This window comes from Sinohyriopsis cumingii, chromosome 1, assembly GCF_028554795.1.
Source record: "Sinohyriopsis cumingii isolate HCF-2022 chromosome 1, ASM2855479v2, whole genome shotgun sequence".
In the NCBI taxonomy this organism is placed as follows: Eukaryota; Metazoa; Mollusca; class Bivalvia; order Unionida; family Unionidae; genus Sinohyriopsis; species Sinohyriopsis cumingii.
In genome coordinates, this window is record NC_142961.1 from 115,468,763 (window position 1) to 115,492,765 (window position 24,003).

At 33.4% G+C, this 24,003-nt stretch overlaps 1 protein-coding gene across 1 annotated transcript in view; it reads right to left on the reverse strand.

Annotated features, from left to right (window-relative positions):
- LOC149807704 (GPI ethanolamine phosphate transferase 2, catalytic subunit-like) overlaps nt 1-24,003 on the reverse strand; it is a 45,998-nt gene that overhangs the window by 6,559 nt on the left and 15,436 nt on the right. Inside the window, exons 7-10 of the mRNA XM_089969521.1 lie at nt 18,063-18,329; nt 16,640-17,214; nt 13,653-13,832; nt 1-442 (exon numbers count right to left, since the gene is read on the reverse strand). The exon at nt 1-442 is cut by the window's left edge and continues 138 nt beyond it. Of these exons, the coding sequence (XP_089825647.1) occupies nt 1-442; nt 13,653-13,832; nt 16,640-17,214; nt 18,063-18,329 (1,464 nt within the window). The remainder of the gene's footprint in view (nt 443-13,652; nt 13,833-16,639; nt 17,215-18,062; nt 18,330-24,003) is intronic.

Here is a 24,003-nt window from a genome sequence, read left to right on the forward strand (position 1 = left end):
TGGTCTCATCAAGAGAGTCATCAGCAGTATCCAACAACTGTGAATCACTTGGAGACTGGATATTCTACTCTGCTGACAACTTGGTGCAACTTGACTTTGTGGACTCTCTGGTATTCTAAAGTTTGGTTGTAGCTGTCCTTGGTTCTGTGGAGTGGTTGGTGTGCCAGAATTTTGCAAACTCAAGGATGTGTCTAAGAGAGGTTGTTGTCTGCCTTGATGCTGTACACTAGACATATCTTCTACACTTAGCATATTGTCTGATTTGCAGTGGCTATGCAGACAGTGCAGTGTGTCAGGTGATTGTAGACTATATTGTGAAGGTGTTTTGGAACCTACTGAGGTATCTGAAGATATTATGGACTGAAGTTTAAATGAAAATTTTAGACTTTTGAAGAAATACATAAATATGACTGCATACACAAGCCAGGCTTCCATTGTGGCTCTGAAAAGAGGAGAACAAAATAAAATCCATTTGTCTTTGCAGTTTGGTCAACATACAATAAAGTATACAGTTAATTACAGTTAAGGTGTATGGGACTTTATAATTTGGAATTAATTGATGGACACTTGCCATGGATTCCATTCCTATAATGTCATCCAACTACGAGGATTATTCATTATTTGTGAAGCTCAATGCACAAATTTGTTGATTATATAGGATTGTGACCTGTTATGATAGACCACCTGTCTTAAGAGATCATAATTTTTTTGTAAAATAGGTGGTCTTTCAAGACAGGTTCTACTGTATTGATTATACTGTTACCTAACTATTGTAAACCTTTCAAAAGGCCACCTGAATGGAGCTTGCAGACCACCAGTAGTCTGCATAACAAAGTTTGAGAACCTCTGGTCAAGTGATTAGCATGCTGGAATTATGACCACGAGGATGCATGTTCAAATCCCACCACTTCATCAGCCTGAGTCAGCTAATGTGGTGTATCTTTGGACAAGGTATTTTACTCCAATTGCCTTGGTACTAAATAACCTATTTGTCTTGCTATACTATACAACATCAAAAACAGATTTATCCAACCCAACCCCAATGAAAAAAAAAAAAACAACAACAACTGACCTCTGTTACATTAACATATGGTTTTAACCTCCAAATCCCTACAGACATAATATACCCCATGGCATATTTCATCCACATCATGACTTAAATTTAACATGAATTCAAAATGGGTCTCAGGAACACCACTGACCCTATGCCAAAAATTTAAACAATGCCCCCTTTGACTCAGACCTTCAGATAACTGTTCTCCCCTCCCCACACCCCTGACCCAATGCAACTGTGGTTAACGTTTAAAGTTCAACTAATGTGAACAGCACAATAGGGATACTTAAATATTTATGCTAGCTGCAGAGAGGGTGAACAGACCTTTTGCTGAAACGTCGTTTTTAAAAAATAAAGCTTCCTACAAAAACTAAAAAATAAGGTCAATAACGCCAAACCAAAGCCTCTAACTTACCAAGAGTTTCTCTAATTGGGTTAGTTTATTTTGTTACTTTATCTTTGTCGTTCATGTTTTTTAAAATTTGTGCGTTCGTTTACCCATCGGACGTTTCACTGAGGTTGCACCCTCTCTGCTGCTATAAATGTGTGAGTAATTAAATCATTATTATATCAATAATCTTACACTAGTAAGAAAGAAAGATTAGAAGCAATTAAAAAATTCTCCCAGCTCGTGACGCTCTCAAACAAATATATTCCAGCTCATGACGCTCTCAGACAAAACCTGCAAGAATGTCAAGAAGCACAAGTTGAACATGCAGAAGAAAAAAAACAATTTTTTAAACCTGTTACAAAGGCTACTGAGAAAGTTGCAGAAGTTACTGAGAGTTTTCTTCCGGCATTAAAACAAACTGCTGAGTAGATTGAAAAGATTGCAAGAAGAACTAAACAGACAAAAAAAAAGATCTTAAGAGATCTTCCAGCTGAAATAACTTCTGTTCAACCAGCTCAACTTGAAGGTGCTGTTGGTGAAGAACCAAAACCAATGACAGAAAAAGAAAAGTTGAAATGCTTGATAAATTTACTGAAGATGCTACAATAGGAAAAAAGTAAACAGCAGCAGATTTAGCTGTATTTGCTGCTGCGAGTTATAGTAATAAAGATATTTAAAAATCTTAATAAGCTAATAAGCCAGTTTCAAGAGACCTTTGGTACAGTTGGATATTTCAAATATAAAAAACAAATAAAAAAGGGAATTCACCAAGCTAGGGCAGGTGATTTTGATCATATCGCATATATGAGTGAAATAAATAATTATTTAGCGACAGGGCAGCAACTTAAAAAGACAACCTAAACCTGAAGTTGAGCTTAAATAAAGTGACGTGAAAAGGTTTAAATGCTATTGTGAATGCAAAATCAGAAGAAGTTTATGATATTGCTGCAAACAATATAAGTAAAGGTAAATAAGTAAAGGTAAATATGTAAGAACAAAATCTTGGACAAAAAATGATTTGGTCAGAGATGTATATTTTATCTCTACTAAACAAGAATTTCTCAAAGATAATGACCCTGATTTTGAAAAATTTAAGAAAAGGAGAACCATCTAAACATCTACAAGTTATAACTGAAGCTCAACCACAACAACAAGTACATCAACCACAAATTTCTCAACAACAATTACAAAGAATTCAAGAACAAGTATTACTTTCTAAGCCACAAATTTTGTTACAATGACAACAACAGAACAATTACAGCAACAATAATTACAACAACAACAACAAATAGAACAATTACAACAAAAAGAAAAACTACAGAGTAAACCTGAAGCTCAAATTCCTCAACTTTCAAGTGCTGAAATTGAAGCTGATTTTTTTTTTACAACTGAAGGTTTAAAGACTCTCATGGATGTGGACTTATCTGAAACATATGATACTGATGCAAAATACGATGAAAGAGGTAATATTTAAAACCTGAATATAGATATTTGACAAAAGATGATTGGATTTGTAGTGTAGGTTTAATCACATTTGCTTCTGAAGCTGCAAGTAATAAAAATTTTCAACAATCATTTCATGATGATGTGAGAAAATGAGAAGATGCTATTACTCAACTGTCAGGGAAAACCTGAACCAAAAGCTGGAAGTGGCTTAGGAATATGTCCTGATAGTGTTCTTGCCGATGTTGACAGACTAGAACTTCTGATAGGAGGAAAACACACAGGAAATAATTCTCCAGAAATTATTAATGAAATATCTGACAAAGATTATTTACAGGCGGTGTTATGGATCATAATGTTTATCATTCTCTCATTAATGAAATTATTAATGATTATTAAAGCGACTGAAAACAATTAATCAAAATATAATTTATATTATATATCATGCTCAATGTGGGTCTGTAATAGTTAGGATAGTAAACTCACAATTGCCAATGTACAAAGTGATTTATGGAGATGGACTTAATGATGTTGTTCAAAGTTTATTTAAGAGAACAGCTCCAAAAGCAATACCAATTGCGTAACAATTAGGAATGAAACCTATTGCACTATTCGCAATAAAGGTATCAGAGCTGTTGGTAATATTGCCAGTAAAGCATTTTCAGCAATCAAAGAAAGATTACCTCAAAAACCACAGTCAGTAAAATTACCCAGCACTGATGTTATGCCTGCAAATATCAGTAAAATAATAAATCAAGCTGCAAATAAAAAAGAGTTGGCTAATATACCCCAGTCAGAAAAAGAAAAAAAAATATCACAGCAAGTTTAATAGCAGGAAGTGGTCTTCGTGTTAGACAATAATGATTATAATAAACTGTTCAAGCATATATCCGATCCAGAATTTGATATGGACACACCTTTTCTTAAAGATGAATCTATACACGATTATCAGTAGTATTCTTGTGATGCACATGTACCAAATCAGCATAGTCGAATAGAACTACAAGTTCAAGATACAAGCAGATATTTTCTACCTGTTGAAGCATTTATCTAAGTAGAAGGTAGACTTTTGAAAACAGATGATACAGCGTACAGACTTTTACATCGACCTGGTTTTGTTAATAATGGTGTCATGGCTTTATTTAATAGTACTATATACATGATGGAAAAAATATTGAATCGTGCCTCAAAAATGTTGATATTGCTAGGATGTTATTGAGTCTGGCAAGATACAGCTATGATCACTCGAGGTCAGCTGGTCCATCAATGATGTTTGCAAAGGATACCACTTATCACCCCGAGAGTAGCTGGGGACACATTTGCATCGATGAACGAAAATTTCAGCTTAGGATTTGCCACACATACATCACTGTTAAATGGAGAAGAAACTTTTTCATGTGTGATTCCATTGTCACATACCTTTGGATTTTGTAGAAATGTTAGAAAATTTATATTTGGAGCTAAACACACTGGTATTTGTAAGAAAAGCCACTGACAATGATGCAATCTGGCGACCCAACGCAGTTGATGCTAGAAAAGTAATACTAACAAAACTGTCACTGTGGCTGCCAGTAATGACTCAATCACTTGCTGAAGAAGAAAAACTACTTGCTTTTATGAATACAGGTGGTAAATCATGGTTGACAATGACTACAGATAGCGTTCAAAGTAATGTGGCTGGGTTATTCACATGGCAGATAGCATCATAGCAAGGAGTTTCTGCACCACAACATGTATTTATTGCTTTTCAGGAACATGTTAGAACAGATTCACAGGAACGAAATCCAATGGTATTTGACACACTTGGAGTTTTTGAAGTTGCTCTGAGGATAAATGGACATTAAAAACCTTCTGAAGAAGTACACTGTATTGTTAAATTTTGATCAAAATCTTTGGATAATGACATTTATGGGGTGTGATCAAAACGTTGACACTGGTTTGCAGATATCTCAGCAGGATTTCACAACATTATATCCAATCTATTACTTTTTGTTGGAACATTTAGATTTATTCAAGCAATCTGTTGTTGATATACATTTTCGAGCCTCTGTAGCTCAACTGTCTGCTGGTGGTTACAGAGCAATCATCGCTGTTATTCTCTCAGACAAAGCAATGCTACTTGAAGGTGTTTTTGGATGAATGAGAGTTACTGATGCTCCAGTAGAAAACATGTAATTAAATCGCTCACGATATTTATAATGTCATATCATCATGTTAGTGTTAGTCTGACTCCTGGTCAGATTTAAAAGCTTCAATCAAATTCTGCAAAGAGCTGTGGAATAAAAATATCACTAAAAAAAGATCTGATCACAGGTGGTCAAAATAAACTATCATTGTTAGAATGTCAACTCAGACATTTCAATAGCGCCAAACAATCAAAAACAGGCATTAGACTCAATCTTTCTGATTGTGTTGTTAAAGACTCAATTAAAACATGCAGTATATTTCCACTTCTTGCAGCTATACCAGCATTAATAGCCACTGCAGCTCCAGCTGTTGCAAAAACTGCTGCATTTGGTGCTGTTGGAACTGCTGCTGGGATGGCATTAAAGAAAGCAACAGGACAAGGATTTGAAAAAAGGGAAGGGGTCTAAGACTTCCAGGAACCTCTTATCAGTACGAAAAAGGTCTGAGACTTCCAGGATCATCTCATTAATCCATCCAAAGGCAAATTTTGATTTAGTTGATGCTGCTAAAAAACTAAATATAAATTTTTTTAGAGGTGTTTCTATGCTTGATCAATTACCAAAACAACCAAATAATATTGAAACTGGTATCATTAATCTCGATAATAGTTCCGGCCCTGGTACTCATTGGGTGGCATATGCAATTGATCCACATGGAATTATTTAATTTGATTCGTATGGCCTGGCTCCACAATAAAAACTCTAGTCTGGTATTCAACATTACCAACACAAACAATAACCGATCCACTAATATGCGGGCATGAAGCAACTGCTGTACTAGACCCTATATCTTCATCAACAATACAACCTCATAAAGTCATTAACAAGTAACCGCTAATCATTTTAAACAGATCTTAAAGTTTAACAGTAGATATTTACGGAAGATATTCTCACCTGAGTAAGCCTCACCAAGGTGACTTATCTAAATATGCAACCCTTGATGAGGCCAAGGATGAACTCGCTAATCTTTTCAGTCTTGCAAATGTGGACCAAAATAATGTCGTTCTTTCTCAGGATAAACAAGGAGGATTAAAGATGAGTAATATCCCATTAACTTATATTATTCTGTGGGTTCCAGATGTAACAGAAAAAAACTTAGTGGTGTTTACTAAAAACGGTAAAATTAAAAACTCAGAGGAATCACTTCTATCCATCATGGCAGAAATTGCTGAACATATCAAAAGAATTGGAGATATTATGCATGGCAATCTCAATATGAGTAAAAATACAATTATTATTGTGACAGAACCAAAATCAGATGATGATGTGGTAACAGAGATATGTAGACAGCGACAACAACTGAGATCAATGATTATTAACCACAGTTGATACAATAACTCTCAATATGACTAATAATAAAATTACTGGTCATGGAGAACCAGAATCAAGCGATGACGCTGCAATAAATATGTCAATGATAGCAACATTCCAATAATGAACTTGTTAATGACAATTACCAATGGAATGATGACATTTAGATCTGAATATTCTAATCATGTACAAACATTTTTAAATATTCGTAGAAACATAAATAAAACCATTAATGAATTTTTTGGAAATCCACCCGACATCGACATTAAGCTCTCTGATATAAAAACAATTACCGACTGTATAGTATATACTTTAACATCTGAATCAGCATTATGGTCACCACTCAATAAATCCATTAAACATCATGCTGAGGTTACTGGTATATATGGGCTCTCAACATTCGGCATTAAAACATACTACAATTTCATGGCATTTTCCACTAACTGGATCCTCTGGATATATGTTAGTGACATTAGATTAAAGTGATGAGGGAATATTTGTGGTGGAACCCAAAGAAAAAGGTAACCCTGTGTTGTATTATTGTATTTTGAATTAGTTGCCAATCTACCACCTACTTAAAATATAATGAGTTTCTCAATCAATGTTCAATGCTTTAGATACAATCAAGCACATGAATGGCAAACAAAACTAAAAAATATCATTGAAGAATATACAATAAAAGAAAAAAACATCGCAGAGGTGTAGTTGATGTTGACATAATTGTATATTCGGCATCTGCTTTTATTGCTGGAACCAGTGTATTATTTTCAACAATAACATCATGACTAGCAGTTGTAACAATTTGTCTTTCAGTTGCAACAACAATTGCTGGCCTTCTTAATATCATCACAAAAAATATGTACATACACAAATGCAAAATTGCATGATTATATAATAAAATTACACACAGCGACGTTTGCATACTCCAAATTATCCTTGTTATTATCTACAAGCCTCAGTGATGGGAAAATATCAGATTGTGAGTTCACAGAGATGATTAAAATTTACAAGGAAGTATGACTTTGATAGATTCCATGCCATATTTAGAAAATCAGGATTTAAATAAGAATGTCAACTCCGAACAAGCTACTTCAGCAGATTGTCATTAATACAACTCCGTCAAAATCTATGATGATATCAGTAAGATCAACTAATCTAGAATTTAGTGTTAACTTTCCAGCCGTAATTCCAGTGAAAGAAATATCACTAGCATAATTACAAATATATTACAGCTAGTCAAATATCAGATCAAAATCATCTGGTGGATTGCCAGCATATAATTCACTGGCATTTGCAAATAAAAGTATAGATGATGGAACTCCCGACTGGCAAGTTGTAAGTATTCCCACAGGTAATTATCAAATTAAACAAATCAATGATGAATTCCAGTGCAGAATCAAAGCTATAACAGGAAAAGAATTTTAATAAATAGCTATCACCGTTCACGAACCAACTTTATCAGCTGTGAAAGAAATAAATTCACAAGATTATGCTGTAGATATTTATCAATCATCAATCCGAAGTGTGTTTAAAATGGCCAGAGGTAACACCTGTTTATCAAGGACCACCAGAACCAAAACAAGATGATTTCTCTAGTAAATTTATATATATATATATATATATATATATATATATATATATATATATATATATATATATATATATATATATATATATATAAATGAACCAGAGTATTGAAAAGAATCTCCATTACACCCTGATCTTCAGTATCTCTGTCCTACTTCTTTAGTTATATATGATGAAAACAATGTGTATTTTGTTATTGAAAGAATATTCAAATCTATATCTAATAAAATTAAAGATGAACATGAATTTATATCAGCAGCACTAGAGCTGTTATTTAAAAAAATATATTCTGTAGTATCCTAATTACAATCTAAAACTCAAAATCGTTGAAACAATACAACATTTAAATCAAATTACATCAGACCTTGAGTAAATTAATATAGCAACTGCTGATATTATGAAAACATATACAATAAATTTACCACAATATAAAATAATATATTTTAAGCAACTATATCTCGATCATTATAAAATAAATGAAGTAAATCTATCAACATTTATAATACCAGAATTTAAAACTAGCAAACTAAAACTATGGGTCAATGATATTATCAATGAACATTTTCCACAAATCGTTGATGCATGGAGAAAAATAGACCCACCATCAAATATTCTCAAATATAACAATGATCCATACAGTGGTGGCAGACATATTTCACCAGGAATTGTAAATATCACATCAACAATCGCAGTCAACCTTGTATGTGATGCAACTGATGGCAGCTATCTTGAAAAATCAAATCAATCTCAACAAGGATATATTTTACATACATTTACACAGCAAGTACCTCCTGGATATTTGATTGTACAAGGGCCTATTAATCCGGTCTATTTGTGATGTCATAATCTGCCAATATCAAGGATACATTTCAAACTTACTGACCAATCCAGACTGTTACCTGATTTACGAAATGAAAATCTGATTATTAATCTCTACATAACATCTGAACAATTTCATGGGTATATTAAAATTATCGAAAACAATTGCACAAGTCAAATTATTTTCTTTTATTTTTCAGGTAAAATAAAGTCAAAGGATAATTAACCATGACCCCAATTGCCATCATTTTACAATTAAATTATTTACAGCTTTGTATGAAGCTATTTACAGCATATATACAATCTTAATTCAAAGGACAACACAACACATATGGTAGCATATTTACAGAATTGTATCAAGCAATTTACAGCGTATATACAATCTTAATTCTAAGGACAGCACAACATATAATATCAAGCTATTTACAGCACTATATACAATCTTAAATCTAAAGACGGCACAATACATATAATCTTAATTCTAAGGATGGCACAATAATATAACCTTAATTCTAAGGAGAGCACAATACATATACTTTCTTACATTCAACTGATTTTTGCACACACATACATGCCCAGTAATCAACCCTGGGACCGTGCAAAAGAGCACACACAACGTGGTGACATGGTGGGGAGAGTGGGTTTCTTTTGTTGAAGTTCGAGCCTGGGGTAGACCCCCACCTTTTAGTGAAAAATTGTGAAATATCGCCACCGTCGACAGTTGTCAGTGACAGGATCTGACAGCTCTAGTGGCCTAGTGGTTAGAGCATCTGCCTTGGATGCAGAAGATCGTGGGTCTGATCCCCAAACAAGTCATACCAAACACTTACAAAAATGGTACTGACAGCTGCCTCGCTTGGCGCTCAGCATTAAGACGTTGGTGTTAGGACTGGTCAGCCTGGAGTCATGATAATGTGACTGGGTGGAACATCATGCTACATGTCTGCGACATGATACCCCAGTGCTAGACATCACTATAAACTGTCACACTGCAGACATTGTAGCAATATCACTGAAATATTGTTAAGGCTACATTAAAAATCCAAATCACTCACACACACAGGATTTGATTGCCAGACCTTGAGTATGAGAATCCAACACTCTAGCATTGTACCCCTGTACACATCATACAGATATATGTTTCAAAAATTATTATAAAGGTACCTATGCTGGATTTCCTACAAATGAACTATGGTGTGAATTTATTTTCCATTTTCCAAAACACATCGTATTAAAATAATCATATTTTAAAATGCACGTATTTATGTATAACAGAGATCTAAAAATAGCTACTCCATTACAAAGCAGGTGACTGATTTAAGGGAAACGAAATTAAGATGTAAATATCCTTTCACTAATTTGAACTATTACAAAATTATATTACTTCACTGATATTAATTATCATACAGATAGTTAAATTACTGAATATTTGTCTATAATTAGTTACGATGACAAAAAACATGCTGTCAATTAAACAGAAGCAAGCAAGATAACTATTTAATTACTCTACTGGAGAGACCTTAACTTGACAGAGTTATCTCCCTTCAACAACAATGAGAAAAAAAAATTCTTTTGTTTATATTTCCTTGAAAAAGCAGATCTGTATATTTTATTTGCGACAGAATGTATTGAAGCAAAACAAATATCAAAATATTTAGCAGCTGCATTAGTCGATAGAAATATTTCTTCACCTTTCTCTACATTTACAGATTTAACAACTTTAGCGCTTTTATCATTGCAGACACTATTTCCAAATCGAGAATTTTGACTTGTGTGATAGCTCACAAGTTGCACAAATCATTATTTTTCTTATCTGAATCAATATGATTGATCAAAAGACCGTCATAAACTCTGTGATAACACTCATAAATAAATTTATGACAGAAATATTTTTTCTTAACAGTAAATCTTATATAACCAAAATTATTAACATCACTGACTAAAGTCTTTTTAGTCAACAGTGCCTGATGATACCATCACTAGATGCCTTGTAATTCTTGATGATAGGATGTTTCACAAATTCTTTTTGCTCCATTTATATAATAATATCATTTGTTAAATAATGATTGTTTTGAAAACCTAGTGATATAATCTTCTGCATTTCTTATAACTTTGTCATTATTATCAATGTTGTTTTTTATCATAATATCTTTTCAGTTGTCTGTATTTTTTTACCACCACATTGCATTTCTTCTCTAACTCCAACACCATATTTCAAACATCATTTTGGTCCTAAACTCCCTCTCTGTACACTTTGTAAATGATATCCACAGAAGTCATGTACACAGGCTTTGTTACAAGAGGTTGCTTGAATCAGTATATATATATATATATATATATATATATATATATATATATATATATATATATATATATATATATAAAAATTTAAATATAAGTCTTAATTATATTACGGATGAATTAACAGTGATTAAGATTAAACCATCTGAATATAGCTTCAGTCTTGATAGAAGAACCCCTGACCCACAAAGATGAGCTCTGGTTGATCCGACAGAAACTCTGATTAAAAGTAATCGTAGTGCTAGAAAAGAATTTCGTATAGATGGCGCAACTCATGTGTGGTCAACATTCAAAATCATATGCAATAACATCGAAGTTTTCAATGCTACATTGAATGAGCAACAAGCAGCAATGCTAATTAATTATCTCGACAATCAAGGATATTTTTTCAGAGTAAAGTTTATTAAGGAATTAGAGAATACTTGGATTATCAGTGACAAATGTGACCCTGTCTTTCATAATGAAAAAATCGCTATATTAAGTAAAAATTCCAAACCTGGAATGTTGACTGCTATTGACAAACCATATCATAAAGGAGTGTATCCTGTGACCATGGTTTTTTATGGAATTCATCCAATAAATGATAAACCCAGCATTCATGATCTAAACCCGATGAAATTTTCATCTTTGACTTTGTCAAGGCTAAATTGTGTAGCCAAACAAATAATGGAACAGATAAAAACATGATACATGGAAATAAATTAACAGATCATCAGCTTTATCATGAATGTGACATGCTTGATCAATTGCATTTATTGGATACTCTCCAAGCCTTGGTTGCTCTCGCTCGTCAAGTCAGATATCAAGTTGGGTTCCAGTAACACAATAATTATATCCTGGAAGATATTTTTCTTCTGGGTATTTAGCCCATGGAGTTCCTGATAATTTTATTAATGAAGTAACGATATCACCAGCAGTCTTCATACAAGACAAAATAAATTTACATTTATTTGTATCACATTTGACACATTTAAATTTAAGTACATGCTTTTTATTTTTTGTTTTTATTGTTGTTAATCCACTTGTAGTAGTGGATGCTCTACATCGAACACAATATAAATCTATATTATTTATTATATTTGATAACATGGATGTCATTGATTTCTCAGCAACACAAAAACAAGATTCAGTCAAACATATTTAAGCATTACCGAATTCCATCAGAATAATAATAATTGGTCCATCCAGATCGAGTAAAACACAATTACTGCTTAATTCAATAATGAGATGGCTCAAGTGGAATAAGTTATATCTGTCAGTTGATGATCAGAGATGTTACGATGAACTTAAAAGATTTTAATGAAAATGCAAACTTGTTGGATGAAGATGATAATGATATTATTGGTTTTATCACCGATATTGATGAAGCCCTATCTGTAGATGACCTCAATGGATTTATTAATAATTTTGTAGTATAAGAAGATGGAATGCTGGACAATCAAATACAGCTAGAATATTTTCTCGAGGCAGACATAAAATTATTGATGTGATTTATGTTACTAAGCAATATACACAAATACCTAAAGTGATCAGAGATAACTGCAATATTTTAGTTGTGTTTAATGGAGTCGATACACATACTCTGCGAAATATTCATCAGACTTGGTGTAGTGGGGATATGGATATGATTAGGTTAAAAAACTTATTTTCAAAAGCACAATCTGCTCCACACAGATTTGTAACAATAAATTAACATGATCCTCGATCGCGATATTGTATAGGTCTTGATAAAATATTTGGTTGAGAGATTGATATAATAATGATTTAATTACAGCAGCAGAGAGGGTGCGACCACAAATAAGTGTCACGGTGGGTAAATGAAATTTTGAAAAACACAAACGACAAAGATATAGTAACCCAATTAGAGAAACTCTCGGTACGTTAGAGGCTTTGGTTTGACATTATTGACTTTATTTTTTTCATTTTCGTAGGAAGCCTTATTTTTCAAAAATGAACATTCCAGCAAGTGGTTTGTTTACCCTCTCTGCTGCTCAGTCAAAAGTAATGCCTGATGGGCAAACAGATGTACAGAGAGGCAAACAGATGTACAGAGGGGGAAATAGATGTACAGAGGGACAAACAGATGTACAGAGGGGTAAATAGATGTACAGAGGGGCAAACAGATGTACAGAGGGGCAAACAGATGTACTGAGGGGCAAATAGATGTACAGAGAGGCAAATAGATGTACAGAGGGGCAAACAGATGTACAGAGGGGCAAACAGATGTACAGAGGGGCAAACAGATGTACAGAGGGGCATATAGATGCACAGAGAGGCAAACAGATGTACAGAGGGGCAAACAGATGTACAGAGAGCAAACAGATGTACAGAGGGGCAAACAAATGAACAGATATTTTTAATGTTATAACTTGTCTTCAGTACAGGTTGGGCAAAGTAACAGTAAATGCAAAAAATATTAAAATCAATGACCAAATGGTTTTAATTTATACAATAAAGTATGTTGAAATATAATCTACACCATTAAATCCATTTAAAACAGCATTAAAATTTTGCATTGCTGATATAAAGCACTGTACAGTACACACAATTATCTACTTACTTTGAAGAAGGAGTTTCAAAGAAGATGAGATCCCCTGTAATAGCTCTGTATATATAGACACCAAAACAACCAATCAAAAGCAGTGTTCTATCCAGCCAGGATGATACTCCCCATATACTGGCTAGAACTGTCACCAATGAAACAATGACAGCTACAGAAAGCCAGACTTTGTTCTCTGGTCTAAAACAAAAAGGGCATAAAAGAAATTGTGTTATAAATCATGTCTGAACACAGTTGCAAAATAGTTTCAAAATGAGTATGAATCTATAGCTCAACAGTATGACTATGAAATATCAAAGTGATGCCAGTAAATGAATAACCAATATCTGGTACACACACACACACACACAAAATATATATCTAGAAGAAGAAATATAAGAGCATTAACTGATATGTGCGAATGGTACATATACCTACCACCTGTCTTGTCGGCCATGGTGACCTTGACATTTATTCTTTATTCATAATTCTGTTAGATATCCATGTCTTTCTTATATTATTTTTATAATTTAGTTTTATTTGAGTTGCAAATGCCATTTTTTAAAATTCTCTGATTCTGTGGCTGGCCTGTACTGTAAGAAGAGTACATGTATGTACTTTCTCCATTCATAAATCAAGGTTTTTGTCAAGTTCATGTAAACAACTAATTCGGTCAAACTACACCATGAAACAGTTGAATGAAGTCATGTCAACATCACATGATCATAGGAGAACATCTATACTCTTAACATATCATGGCCGCTTTAGTTGATGTTTGGCCCAATTATAAAGAAAGTCAGATGCTAACTGTTACAGATATTTCACAATGGAAGAAAATTTAAATACCTGGAGTCTTCTCTGAATGATCAGATGAGTAAATCATGGCTATATAAAGGAATTAGTTCTACAGTTTTGTAAGAGTAATGAGAGGATTCAGGTGTATATATTAAACACTGAGAACCATTTATTCTAAACAGACAATACTATGCTGGATTATTGTGAAAACATTCAAGGACTTGGATATTTAATAATTTCATTGGAATACTGTGAAACATTCAAGGACATTGTGCTATTCAACTTTCATTGGATTTATCTTGAAGTAAAACTGTTGAATAGAACAGTGTTTCTTCAGTGTTGCCAGCACATAAGCAGATCAGAACCTTCATTCGGAATACTTTTGGAGTGTTTCCAGATTACTGTGAAACTGATAGTACATTTAGGAAATATTATAGGAATTCATACCATACTGCAAGTTATTTTTAAATCTTTCAATTATATATATACACACACCGATGAAATCCAAAAATCAAAACAAAATTTTTCTTATAGTCAAAATCCAAGGCTTAATTCACAAATGACAAACAGATTAGCTCTATCAGCAAAGGGTGTAACTGGATGCCCTAAGGTAAACAGATGATGACCTGGTGTGTGGGTTTTAATCACTATAAAATCAAAAAAGCAACAAAAAAACAGAACTCATTAAAAATGACAACCAAATCTGGAAAATGATTATCATTTACCAATGACAAAGATTAAGACCCCAGGCATTACAGATTAACTGCGAATACAAATGATGTACTTGACTGCTACAGTGATGCCTTTATAAAGAATTTTCATTATCACATTATTGACATATTGCAGGTTTACAAAGAAAACAAAAATAACACAAACTTTCAAACTATGTGTGTCCATGACTATTCCCTTTCAATAAAGAATGGTTAATGTCAATGGGCGATCACATGATTATGGCACTACAATAGCAGCTAGTACTTCAGTCTGGTTTACAGTCTATAACAAATTTCACTTCCAGCATGACTGGTCATATTTAGGAAACTGACTGGTATCCAGCTTCATTTCTCATTTTATTTTTGTTTAGAACAGTATTTATTATTTAAGTGGTTACAAAGAATTAAATACAGGTCAGTAGCGTTTGTGTTTGTGATATGGTCAGTCATAGTGGTGTTGTTCAGAACAGTGCACTTTGCTTATGGATCTTAACATACTTACAGAAGATTAAATCAAGGTCACTGGTATTAATATGTTTTTGCAATGTAGTTGTTCATAACAAAAGACATATTTTGCCTAAAAACAGTGGTTGCAGGATGTATTTGGCCACTTAAGGCATTGCATTTATATAATGAAACTGATCCTTTCATAACAATTGCGTTCATAAATGACAGGTGGTCGTTCATAGCAGGGGCTGCTGAAAACCTACTTTATTGTACTAGACAAATTATATTCCCTTTCCCATGCCATACTGATCTTGACTGATCACCTCAAGATACCAAAAATCAATAAACTTTTTGTACCCATGAGTTGTGATCAAGCTTTGCATAGTAGAGCTCAAGTTAAAACATATAAGCCACTTTACTTCCTAGGGTCATTGTGACCTTGAACTTTGACCTTTAAATCAATAAGCTTTCTTCTGTCTCTTTAATGGGGACATGAGAAGCAGAATGTCTTGGTTGTTGATAAAGACCTTGACCTTGAACTTTTGGGCACCTGAATTGAGATTCTTATTTGTATTCTACGGGCAACTCAAGTTCAGTTACGGTATGTGGAACAGAATCAGATTTTAAATTATTGCATGGAAACCATACTGCTAATAAGACAGACAAACAGACAGACATGACAATTAGGTAATATGCTCCACTTTAAAGAAACAACTTGGGCAAAGTTTTAAAAGTTACATTTCAAGCTAGATTATAGATATGAAGACTACTCAGTAAGTATGAGAAATTTCGCAAACACAACAGGTAGTCATATGACTTCTTAAGAGTAGTTAAAAATGTCTGTGCTGTACATAACAATTCTGACAAAAATGAGTCATCCAAAGAAATACATGTAAATGAATCCACTTGAATATGTACAGGATCCTTCCTAATCTAAAGGAAATTAAAGCTTTGGAGATCTTTGTGAAATTAAAACAACAAATAAGCAAAAATCGGAGAGTGAAAATAAAACAATAACAAATATGCAAAAACAAAAGACCCACGAGTGATGGTTACCTTGTAAGCCAGTCACCAATATCTGGTCTATCAAGCCATTTGTTTCCGGTCTGGTTGAGGCTTCTTAGAGCACGAGACAGAATTAAGACTGCCAGGATCCCTAAAACAGCATTCCAATTTGAGCACAAAGAATCAGCATATCTGGTGAGGAGATAGCCATCTTTCTTCCTTTCTTTTTTATTATATTTTTCTTCTTCCTTTTCATTAGGACTGTTGACAGAGTCTCTAATGTCTGGAGAAGGCTTGTGACAGGTGTGAAATTTTCTTTCATAAAACTTAACTCCTGAATTTTCCTGATGGAAATAACTGGAACAATTGTCATGACTTTTCTGTTGTGATAACTTAGAATATCTTTCTATATTTTCTTCCCCTGATGTCTCATTTTCATTTCTTTTAGCTTTCAATATTATTTTTGTGGTAAATATTTTCACCAGCAGAAGAACGTGGAATGTCATGGTGAGGAAATACCAGGTTTGATGCTCCTCTTCCACAAAAGAACTGGACAGAAGACTGAATGTGTGGCACACTGTGCCAATAAACAGAAACCAACACAAACTGTTCTTCTTTGTTCCAAGCTGAAAAAAGAAATTAAGAAATAATTAGTTATATCAAATAACAAAATAAAAATAACACAAAAAATGTTAATCTTCTACAATGTTATTAGACAATACTGCAGTGATCTCATCCCTAGTGGCATCAGATGCCCACATTTAGCTAAACCCCAAAAAATGGATGCCTATGAAAATAAATTGAATCCTTTTTGCAATTTAGTCGTGATTTCTTGACCATAAAACTTTTTTCTCTCTCAAAAACTCTTTGAAAAGAGGCAAAATACATGGGTAAGAAATGTAAACTCACAAAATAACTGTCAGATAACTATCAAAAAAAATTTCCTTAACACCCTGCTCCGCCAGTACATTATACTACAGTAGATCAGGGTATATCTTGTTTGAAGCTGGACTCCAGTTTATAAGAAATTTTGTACGGTATAAAGGTTTATTACAAAAGTGCCTTCCTAACACTTATACTAAAAAAAAAAAACATCATACTGGACACTTACATATAAAGGACACCTATATAAAAAGCAAAGCATTTATGAACCTTTCTTACATTTCTGGGAAGCCTGTCTGTAAATGACAAATTAGTTTTATAGATGGGTTTGAAACAAAAACCCATTCTCCAAATTTATTTAATCTGCACATAATTTGCTGTACAGTTAGAAGTGATTGTGGAATCCTTTGAACTTTATTAAAAACTCTAATAACTGTTTTTCTTATTATCACAAGAAAAGCAGCAAAATGCTTAAATGTTTAATTTGGAATTTCCATCGTGTATCAAAATGAGTAAGAAAACTCTCATTATAACATTTCCATTTATTCATTTATTAAGAGTTTTCATGAACATGTGAAAATAAAATTCTTACCTTATGAACTGAGCAAAGAACAACGGACAGTAATACTACCACTTGGAAAATAAGGCCAACAAATATTGTCAGCTGTAGTAAAATACTGGTTTTATTGGCCCCACACAAAAAGGATTCTGCCTGTGAATGGCTGGTACAGACTGTTACATGACAAAAGCCAACCAATGGAATTGACGCCATAATCAATGACAGAGAATGTCTTGAAATCTGCCATTCTTCATTTCTTGGGAGTCTCTTTATTTTTACCAAGGAAGATTTAATCAAAACCTGGAAAGTGCAAAATTTAAAAGTTAAACATATGCCAGAACACAGCTATAATACAGAACCCAAGGATGAGTACTACAAAGTATGTTAGTAGTTACTTTAAGTCTACTACTAATCACTCAAAATACTTATTTTATTAAGGTCGCTGTGATTCGTTGGTATGGACCATGAAAAATGAGGTGCTTTTTGCCATGTGGCTGTCTGCACCAAGTATATTTAAATGCAACCAATTAAATTACAACTCCTTTTGCAAAAAAAAATTCTAATTGCAACTGCTCACTTTTGGGCAGAAGAAATTATTAAATGTACATTTTAGAGCATAATTTATTACCTTTTCAAATTACTGTTGACTGCTGAAAACTATATCCATAAAAGATCACAGATGTTTCTGTGTATTATGTATGTTTTCATAACTGGCAGCTTTATTTACATCTTAAAGGGAAAAAACAACAGAGGAATGGTGAGCAATTAGTTCACGAAAATGTACTCCCCACACGTCCTGCATCCAACCCAGACCCCATGACAAAGATGAGTCTATCAACTAAAAAGGGCACAACTATTCTAAAAATAGTACAATGACTAGTTGCATTCACAAACATTTGCTCAGAAAAGGCAATAATTCTTACAGAAATGACAGGAACACAAAGATTTTTCATTATGTACATCTTTTGATGATGACCATAAGATGCACTGTGATTAATTGATACAGTGTGACCCCACTATAATGCGCTACAATTCGGACATAACGCAGTTGTGGTATGGCTCCCGAAATTTCATATATTCATTCGCACATGAAAATATATTTTTTGTTCAAAGTAGGTAACTGAAATGTTGTTGTTGTTGTTGTTGCTGTGGGGTTTAATGGCATTTTTCAGCACATGATAGGCTATACAAGGTGGCCAGTTTTAATGGTGGAGGAAGAATCCAGGAAAACCCCGGAAAGAACCACCGACCCACGAGAAGCTACTGGCAAGCTTTCTCACATACCCACATTGGCCGAATCTGAGACTCGAACCCACGCAGACAGAGGTGAGATGTCAGTGATCTGTAACGGAGAGTGCTTTAGACCACTCGGGACCCCCGGTAACTGAAATAGTGTATTACAAATATACTATCATTTTGGGGAAGAGATTGCATATGAATTCGAATATAACTTGATTGTGGCATGGTTCCTGAAAATTTAAATACATGTACATGTATTTTTCTTATATCCAGAAAAATATTTCTTTTCAAAGTATGAGAAATAGTGTGTAACATATCCATTATCACTTTAGAGAAGAGTTTGTGTAAGAATTTGAATATAATATGATCGTGGCGTGGTTTCTGAAATTTAACAATTTCACCAGGTTCTTAAAGTGTTATGCCAAAAGAACATTATTGGATTGACTTTGCACTTTGTGCAATGATTAGTATAGTAGTAGTTTTCACATGTTTCTTTTGATATTCACAAAATCTGAAGTAAAAGTAATATGCACACTGAAAGCGTGTGTTGATTGTTAATTATTTTTGCTGTAGTCATTCAAACAAATAGGCATACAAGTGTTAATTATTGGGAATTTACAATGGATAAAGGTACATGGAAACACTAATGAGTAAATTTGAGCAGTATGAAATTTGTGCAGATACTGTTCACAAACCCTGGAACATAATGAACCGTACATGTGCTTTGTCTTTCTTAACCTAATTTTGCTGTTAATTTTTCCTATTGAATTCAGACACATAAAAATCTGTGATAAAATTATTGAATAGTTTAAATATGTATGTAATTTTTGCAGTGGAATTACATGTTTTATGGATTAACTGCATGCAACAAAGGTACGATATCAGATGATAAGTAAACGGTGTTAATACTCTGTTCATGCTTTATATTAGATACTGAATTCAGACACAATGATCTGTGGCATAATTATTGAATATTTAAATCTGTGTACAATTTTTCAATGGAATTACATGATTATGGATGACCTAATTGCCACGATAGCATGACAGTAAACAGTGTTGATACCTTATTGATGGTATACATTAGACATGAATACACGTATATGTGCCAATGTGTTGTTCTCTGAAAAAAGTATAATACTGTAAAATAAAATCTAATTGCAACTGCTCACTTTTGGGCAGAAGAAATTATAAAATGTACATTTTAGAGCATAATTTATTACCTTTTCAAATTACTGTTGACTGCTGAAAACTATATCCATAAAAGATCACAGATGTTTCTGTGTATTATCTATGTTTTCATAACTGGCAGCTTTATTTACATCTTAAAGGGAAAAAACAACAGAGGAATGGTGAGCAATTAGTTCATGAAAATATACTCCCCACACATGTCCTGCATCCAGCCAGACCCCATGATAAAGATGAGTCTATCAACTAAAAAGGGCACAACTATTCTAAAAATAGTACAATGACTAATTGCATTCACAAACATTTGCTCAGAAAAGGCAATAATTCTTACAGAAATGATAGGAACACAAAGATTTTTCATCATGTACATCTTTTGATGATGACCATAAGATGCACCCCGATATTAATGCAATCCTATTTTTTTAACCCCAATTATTGTGCTATAGCAGGGTTCCACCCCGCATTAACTCAACCCTGATATTAATGCAATCCTATTTTTTTAACCCCAATTATTGTGTTATAGCAGGGTTCCACCACGCATTAACACGACCCTGATATTAATGCAATCCTATATCTTTTTACCCCAATTATCGTGTTATAGCTGGGTTCCACTGTACATGCATCTTAAGATGATGACCATAATATGTAACAAGTTTCACAGTGACTTGTTGCACTCACAAGACTTTGTCCTAGACTATAATCAGCTCCAAGATGAAAAGGGCAATAACTCTAACAAACAATCATGAGAAGTAATGAACACCATAACATGTATAAAGTTTCTTGGTGATACAATGAAAACTGAGAGACAAGCTATATTCACAAAATTCTGTCATATGGGGGGGGGGCACTCTACAGATATTATGAACTTCTGAGAAATTGGTGGGTGTAAGGTGAAGTTGTTTACATTTGCAACATACACAATAGGGAGAATGCTGGCTTATCTCTATGTTACTTTCATGTACTTTGGCTGAAATTTCATTGGATATTGTACTTGTGGAAATTGTAAATGATCTAAGCACACAGCTAACTAAAATGACTGTTCCCTTGTGTTAAAAAAATCAGCCTGAATTAGTCTAAAGTACACTATCTTTAGCAGTTATTAAAATAGGGAAAATAAATGTTACCAGAGTAGACAGTAACAGCTTCTGAAAGTGCAATGAATTAATTACCAAATACATAAAATGTAAAAAAAATTATCGGCTCTTTTTGTACAATTTACCTCTGAAGTCCAAGAAGTGAAAATGACCAAGCGAAGCTAGCAGTTTTTTGAAGTAAGGCCAAGCTGTATACTCTATAACCCATATTACACACAGCAATTATATACCAAAATTAAGAGAATTAAAGGTTCTTTAAATTATACCTAAGATATACAAGGTCCTTTTTAAATAGCCAGTATAACTAGTGAGGACACCCGAGGAAATTCTTTTTCTTTAAAAGTCTAACCCTATGCAAAATATGAAACTGTACAGCACCACCATACTACATCTGGCTACAATTCAAAAAGGGCAATAACTCCAAGAAACCAGTTGAAACAGTACTTGCTCAGTGTACATATCTTCAAATGATTATCATATTATTTTCCAAATTTCATGGTAATCCACTGATGTCAAAATGCATTCTGTTTTAAGTTACAAAGGGTCATAAATCTAATAAAAACTACAGGAGCACACTGATCTATCCACATGTACATCTTCAGGTGATGAATATAATATTTACCAAGTTTGATAGCAATCCATTAGAAACTTAAGGACTAGTTGCACTAACTAGAGCGTGGCTTACCTCACTTATTAAACTATAAGACAAAAAGAAAAGCCAATAACTCTAACAAAATTTGCTGGAGCAAAGTGAATTGTTGACATGTGCATCTTTCGATGATGTCTGTAACATTTTTCGAACTTTAATAGTGGTCCATTAAAAAATCTAGTTGCGTTTAGAAGATTTTATCCTACATTACATAAAGCTGCAAGTTAAAAAGGGCAACAACTCCTAAATTTCTTACCAACTGTGCTGCAGCGCATACATAACTCTTGACTTTGGAAATGGAGTTACAATGACTTTTATCCTTTATATTTTGAATGGTGTCAAATAAAGTGACTAATTTTTATTCTGCACACCACCCACCAAATAAATATGTTGTTAACATTGTCTACTACATGTATGTATGTATATATATATATATATTCTTACCACCAAAGTGACAGAATTTCAAAGGCTTGTGATTCATTTAATTACAGTTTTTAGATAAGCCCAATGGGCGCTTCACTTAAATAACAGGAGGGGTCAAATCTGAAATTAGAGGAACCCAGGAAATCATGTTACTTGATAATGTGAGCACTGTTGCTGCAATTTACAAAAAGAAACAAACTGAAAGACCAAATGAACCATGATCCAACATTATGATTTCCTTGCTAATCCACAAATTTAAGTACCGATGAAAATGTCATTTCTTGTACAATCACAAAAATTTAAACCAACGAAAAAGTTAATTCACAGTACACCACTCCCTCGTTAACTCGTGCCCTGATAACTCACGAAACCGCTTATAATGCGGTGTCAGGCATGGATCCCATTTTTTAAACCCAAAAATACCCAAAAAATTTAACCCTATTTGTTGAACTTGAAGAAAATCATGATCAAACTTGGTAATGGAAACTTTGATGTATTGCTCATTTTATCGTTGAAAACGGTAGATAGGGCCTGGAAATTTTAATCAACACTATGAAATATCAAATTTAAAAATAGCTCATACAATTTTTTACATTTTCTTTCCAAACGACATTCCTAGTACCCGGCAATTAAAGACAAGTAAGGAAATTTCTATCAATGAAAATGTCACTTACGCCGAGTGGAGGCAGTACTTTAATAAATAAATACACATTAAATAATTTTTTTATCAATTAAAATTTGTTGTGTTCTAGTTCCATCTTTTAGTTCCTTTTAAGTGTAATCATCATAAATTCAATGTGTCCTCTTGTAATTAGACGTAAAATGCATCAATCTACCGTAACAGCTATGTCCGAGAGCATTTCTCTGAGAACCTAATTAAGTGCCAACCATGTTTTGATAACTGAATTGCAGAAGTATTTGTTGTATTGTTGCACTGAATTAAAAGCTGGCCTCCTTTATATTATCACGTTAATTATGTCTTTTGAATAAAAAAAAAAGGAGGTGGAATAAAAGAAAAGTTAAAAGGCACAAAAATCAGACTAACTTAAAATCTAGCGGCCTCTGTCGTATGTCGGGTGAACTTACTTCATCTGATCAATCAAACACTGTAATAAACATTGTGTATGTAAAAGAAACTACCTTAAAATTAACCGACTCTTTCATAACTGAGATCAAAGATAACAAGGCAGCCAAGCGAAATGAATACTTCGTAAAATATCGAGCTTGATTTCACAGATACGGACCATTGTTGGCAAGCAAGCTTCAGAGAATTCTTGAACTGGCATTTAGAGATATCCTCAGGGATGATAAGAAATTTCATTATTACTTCCACTGAAATCACGACATTAACATTGTACTAACTGAACAATAAAAAATTGAGTTA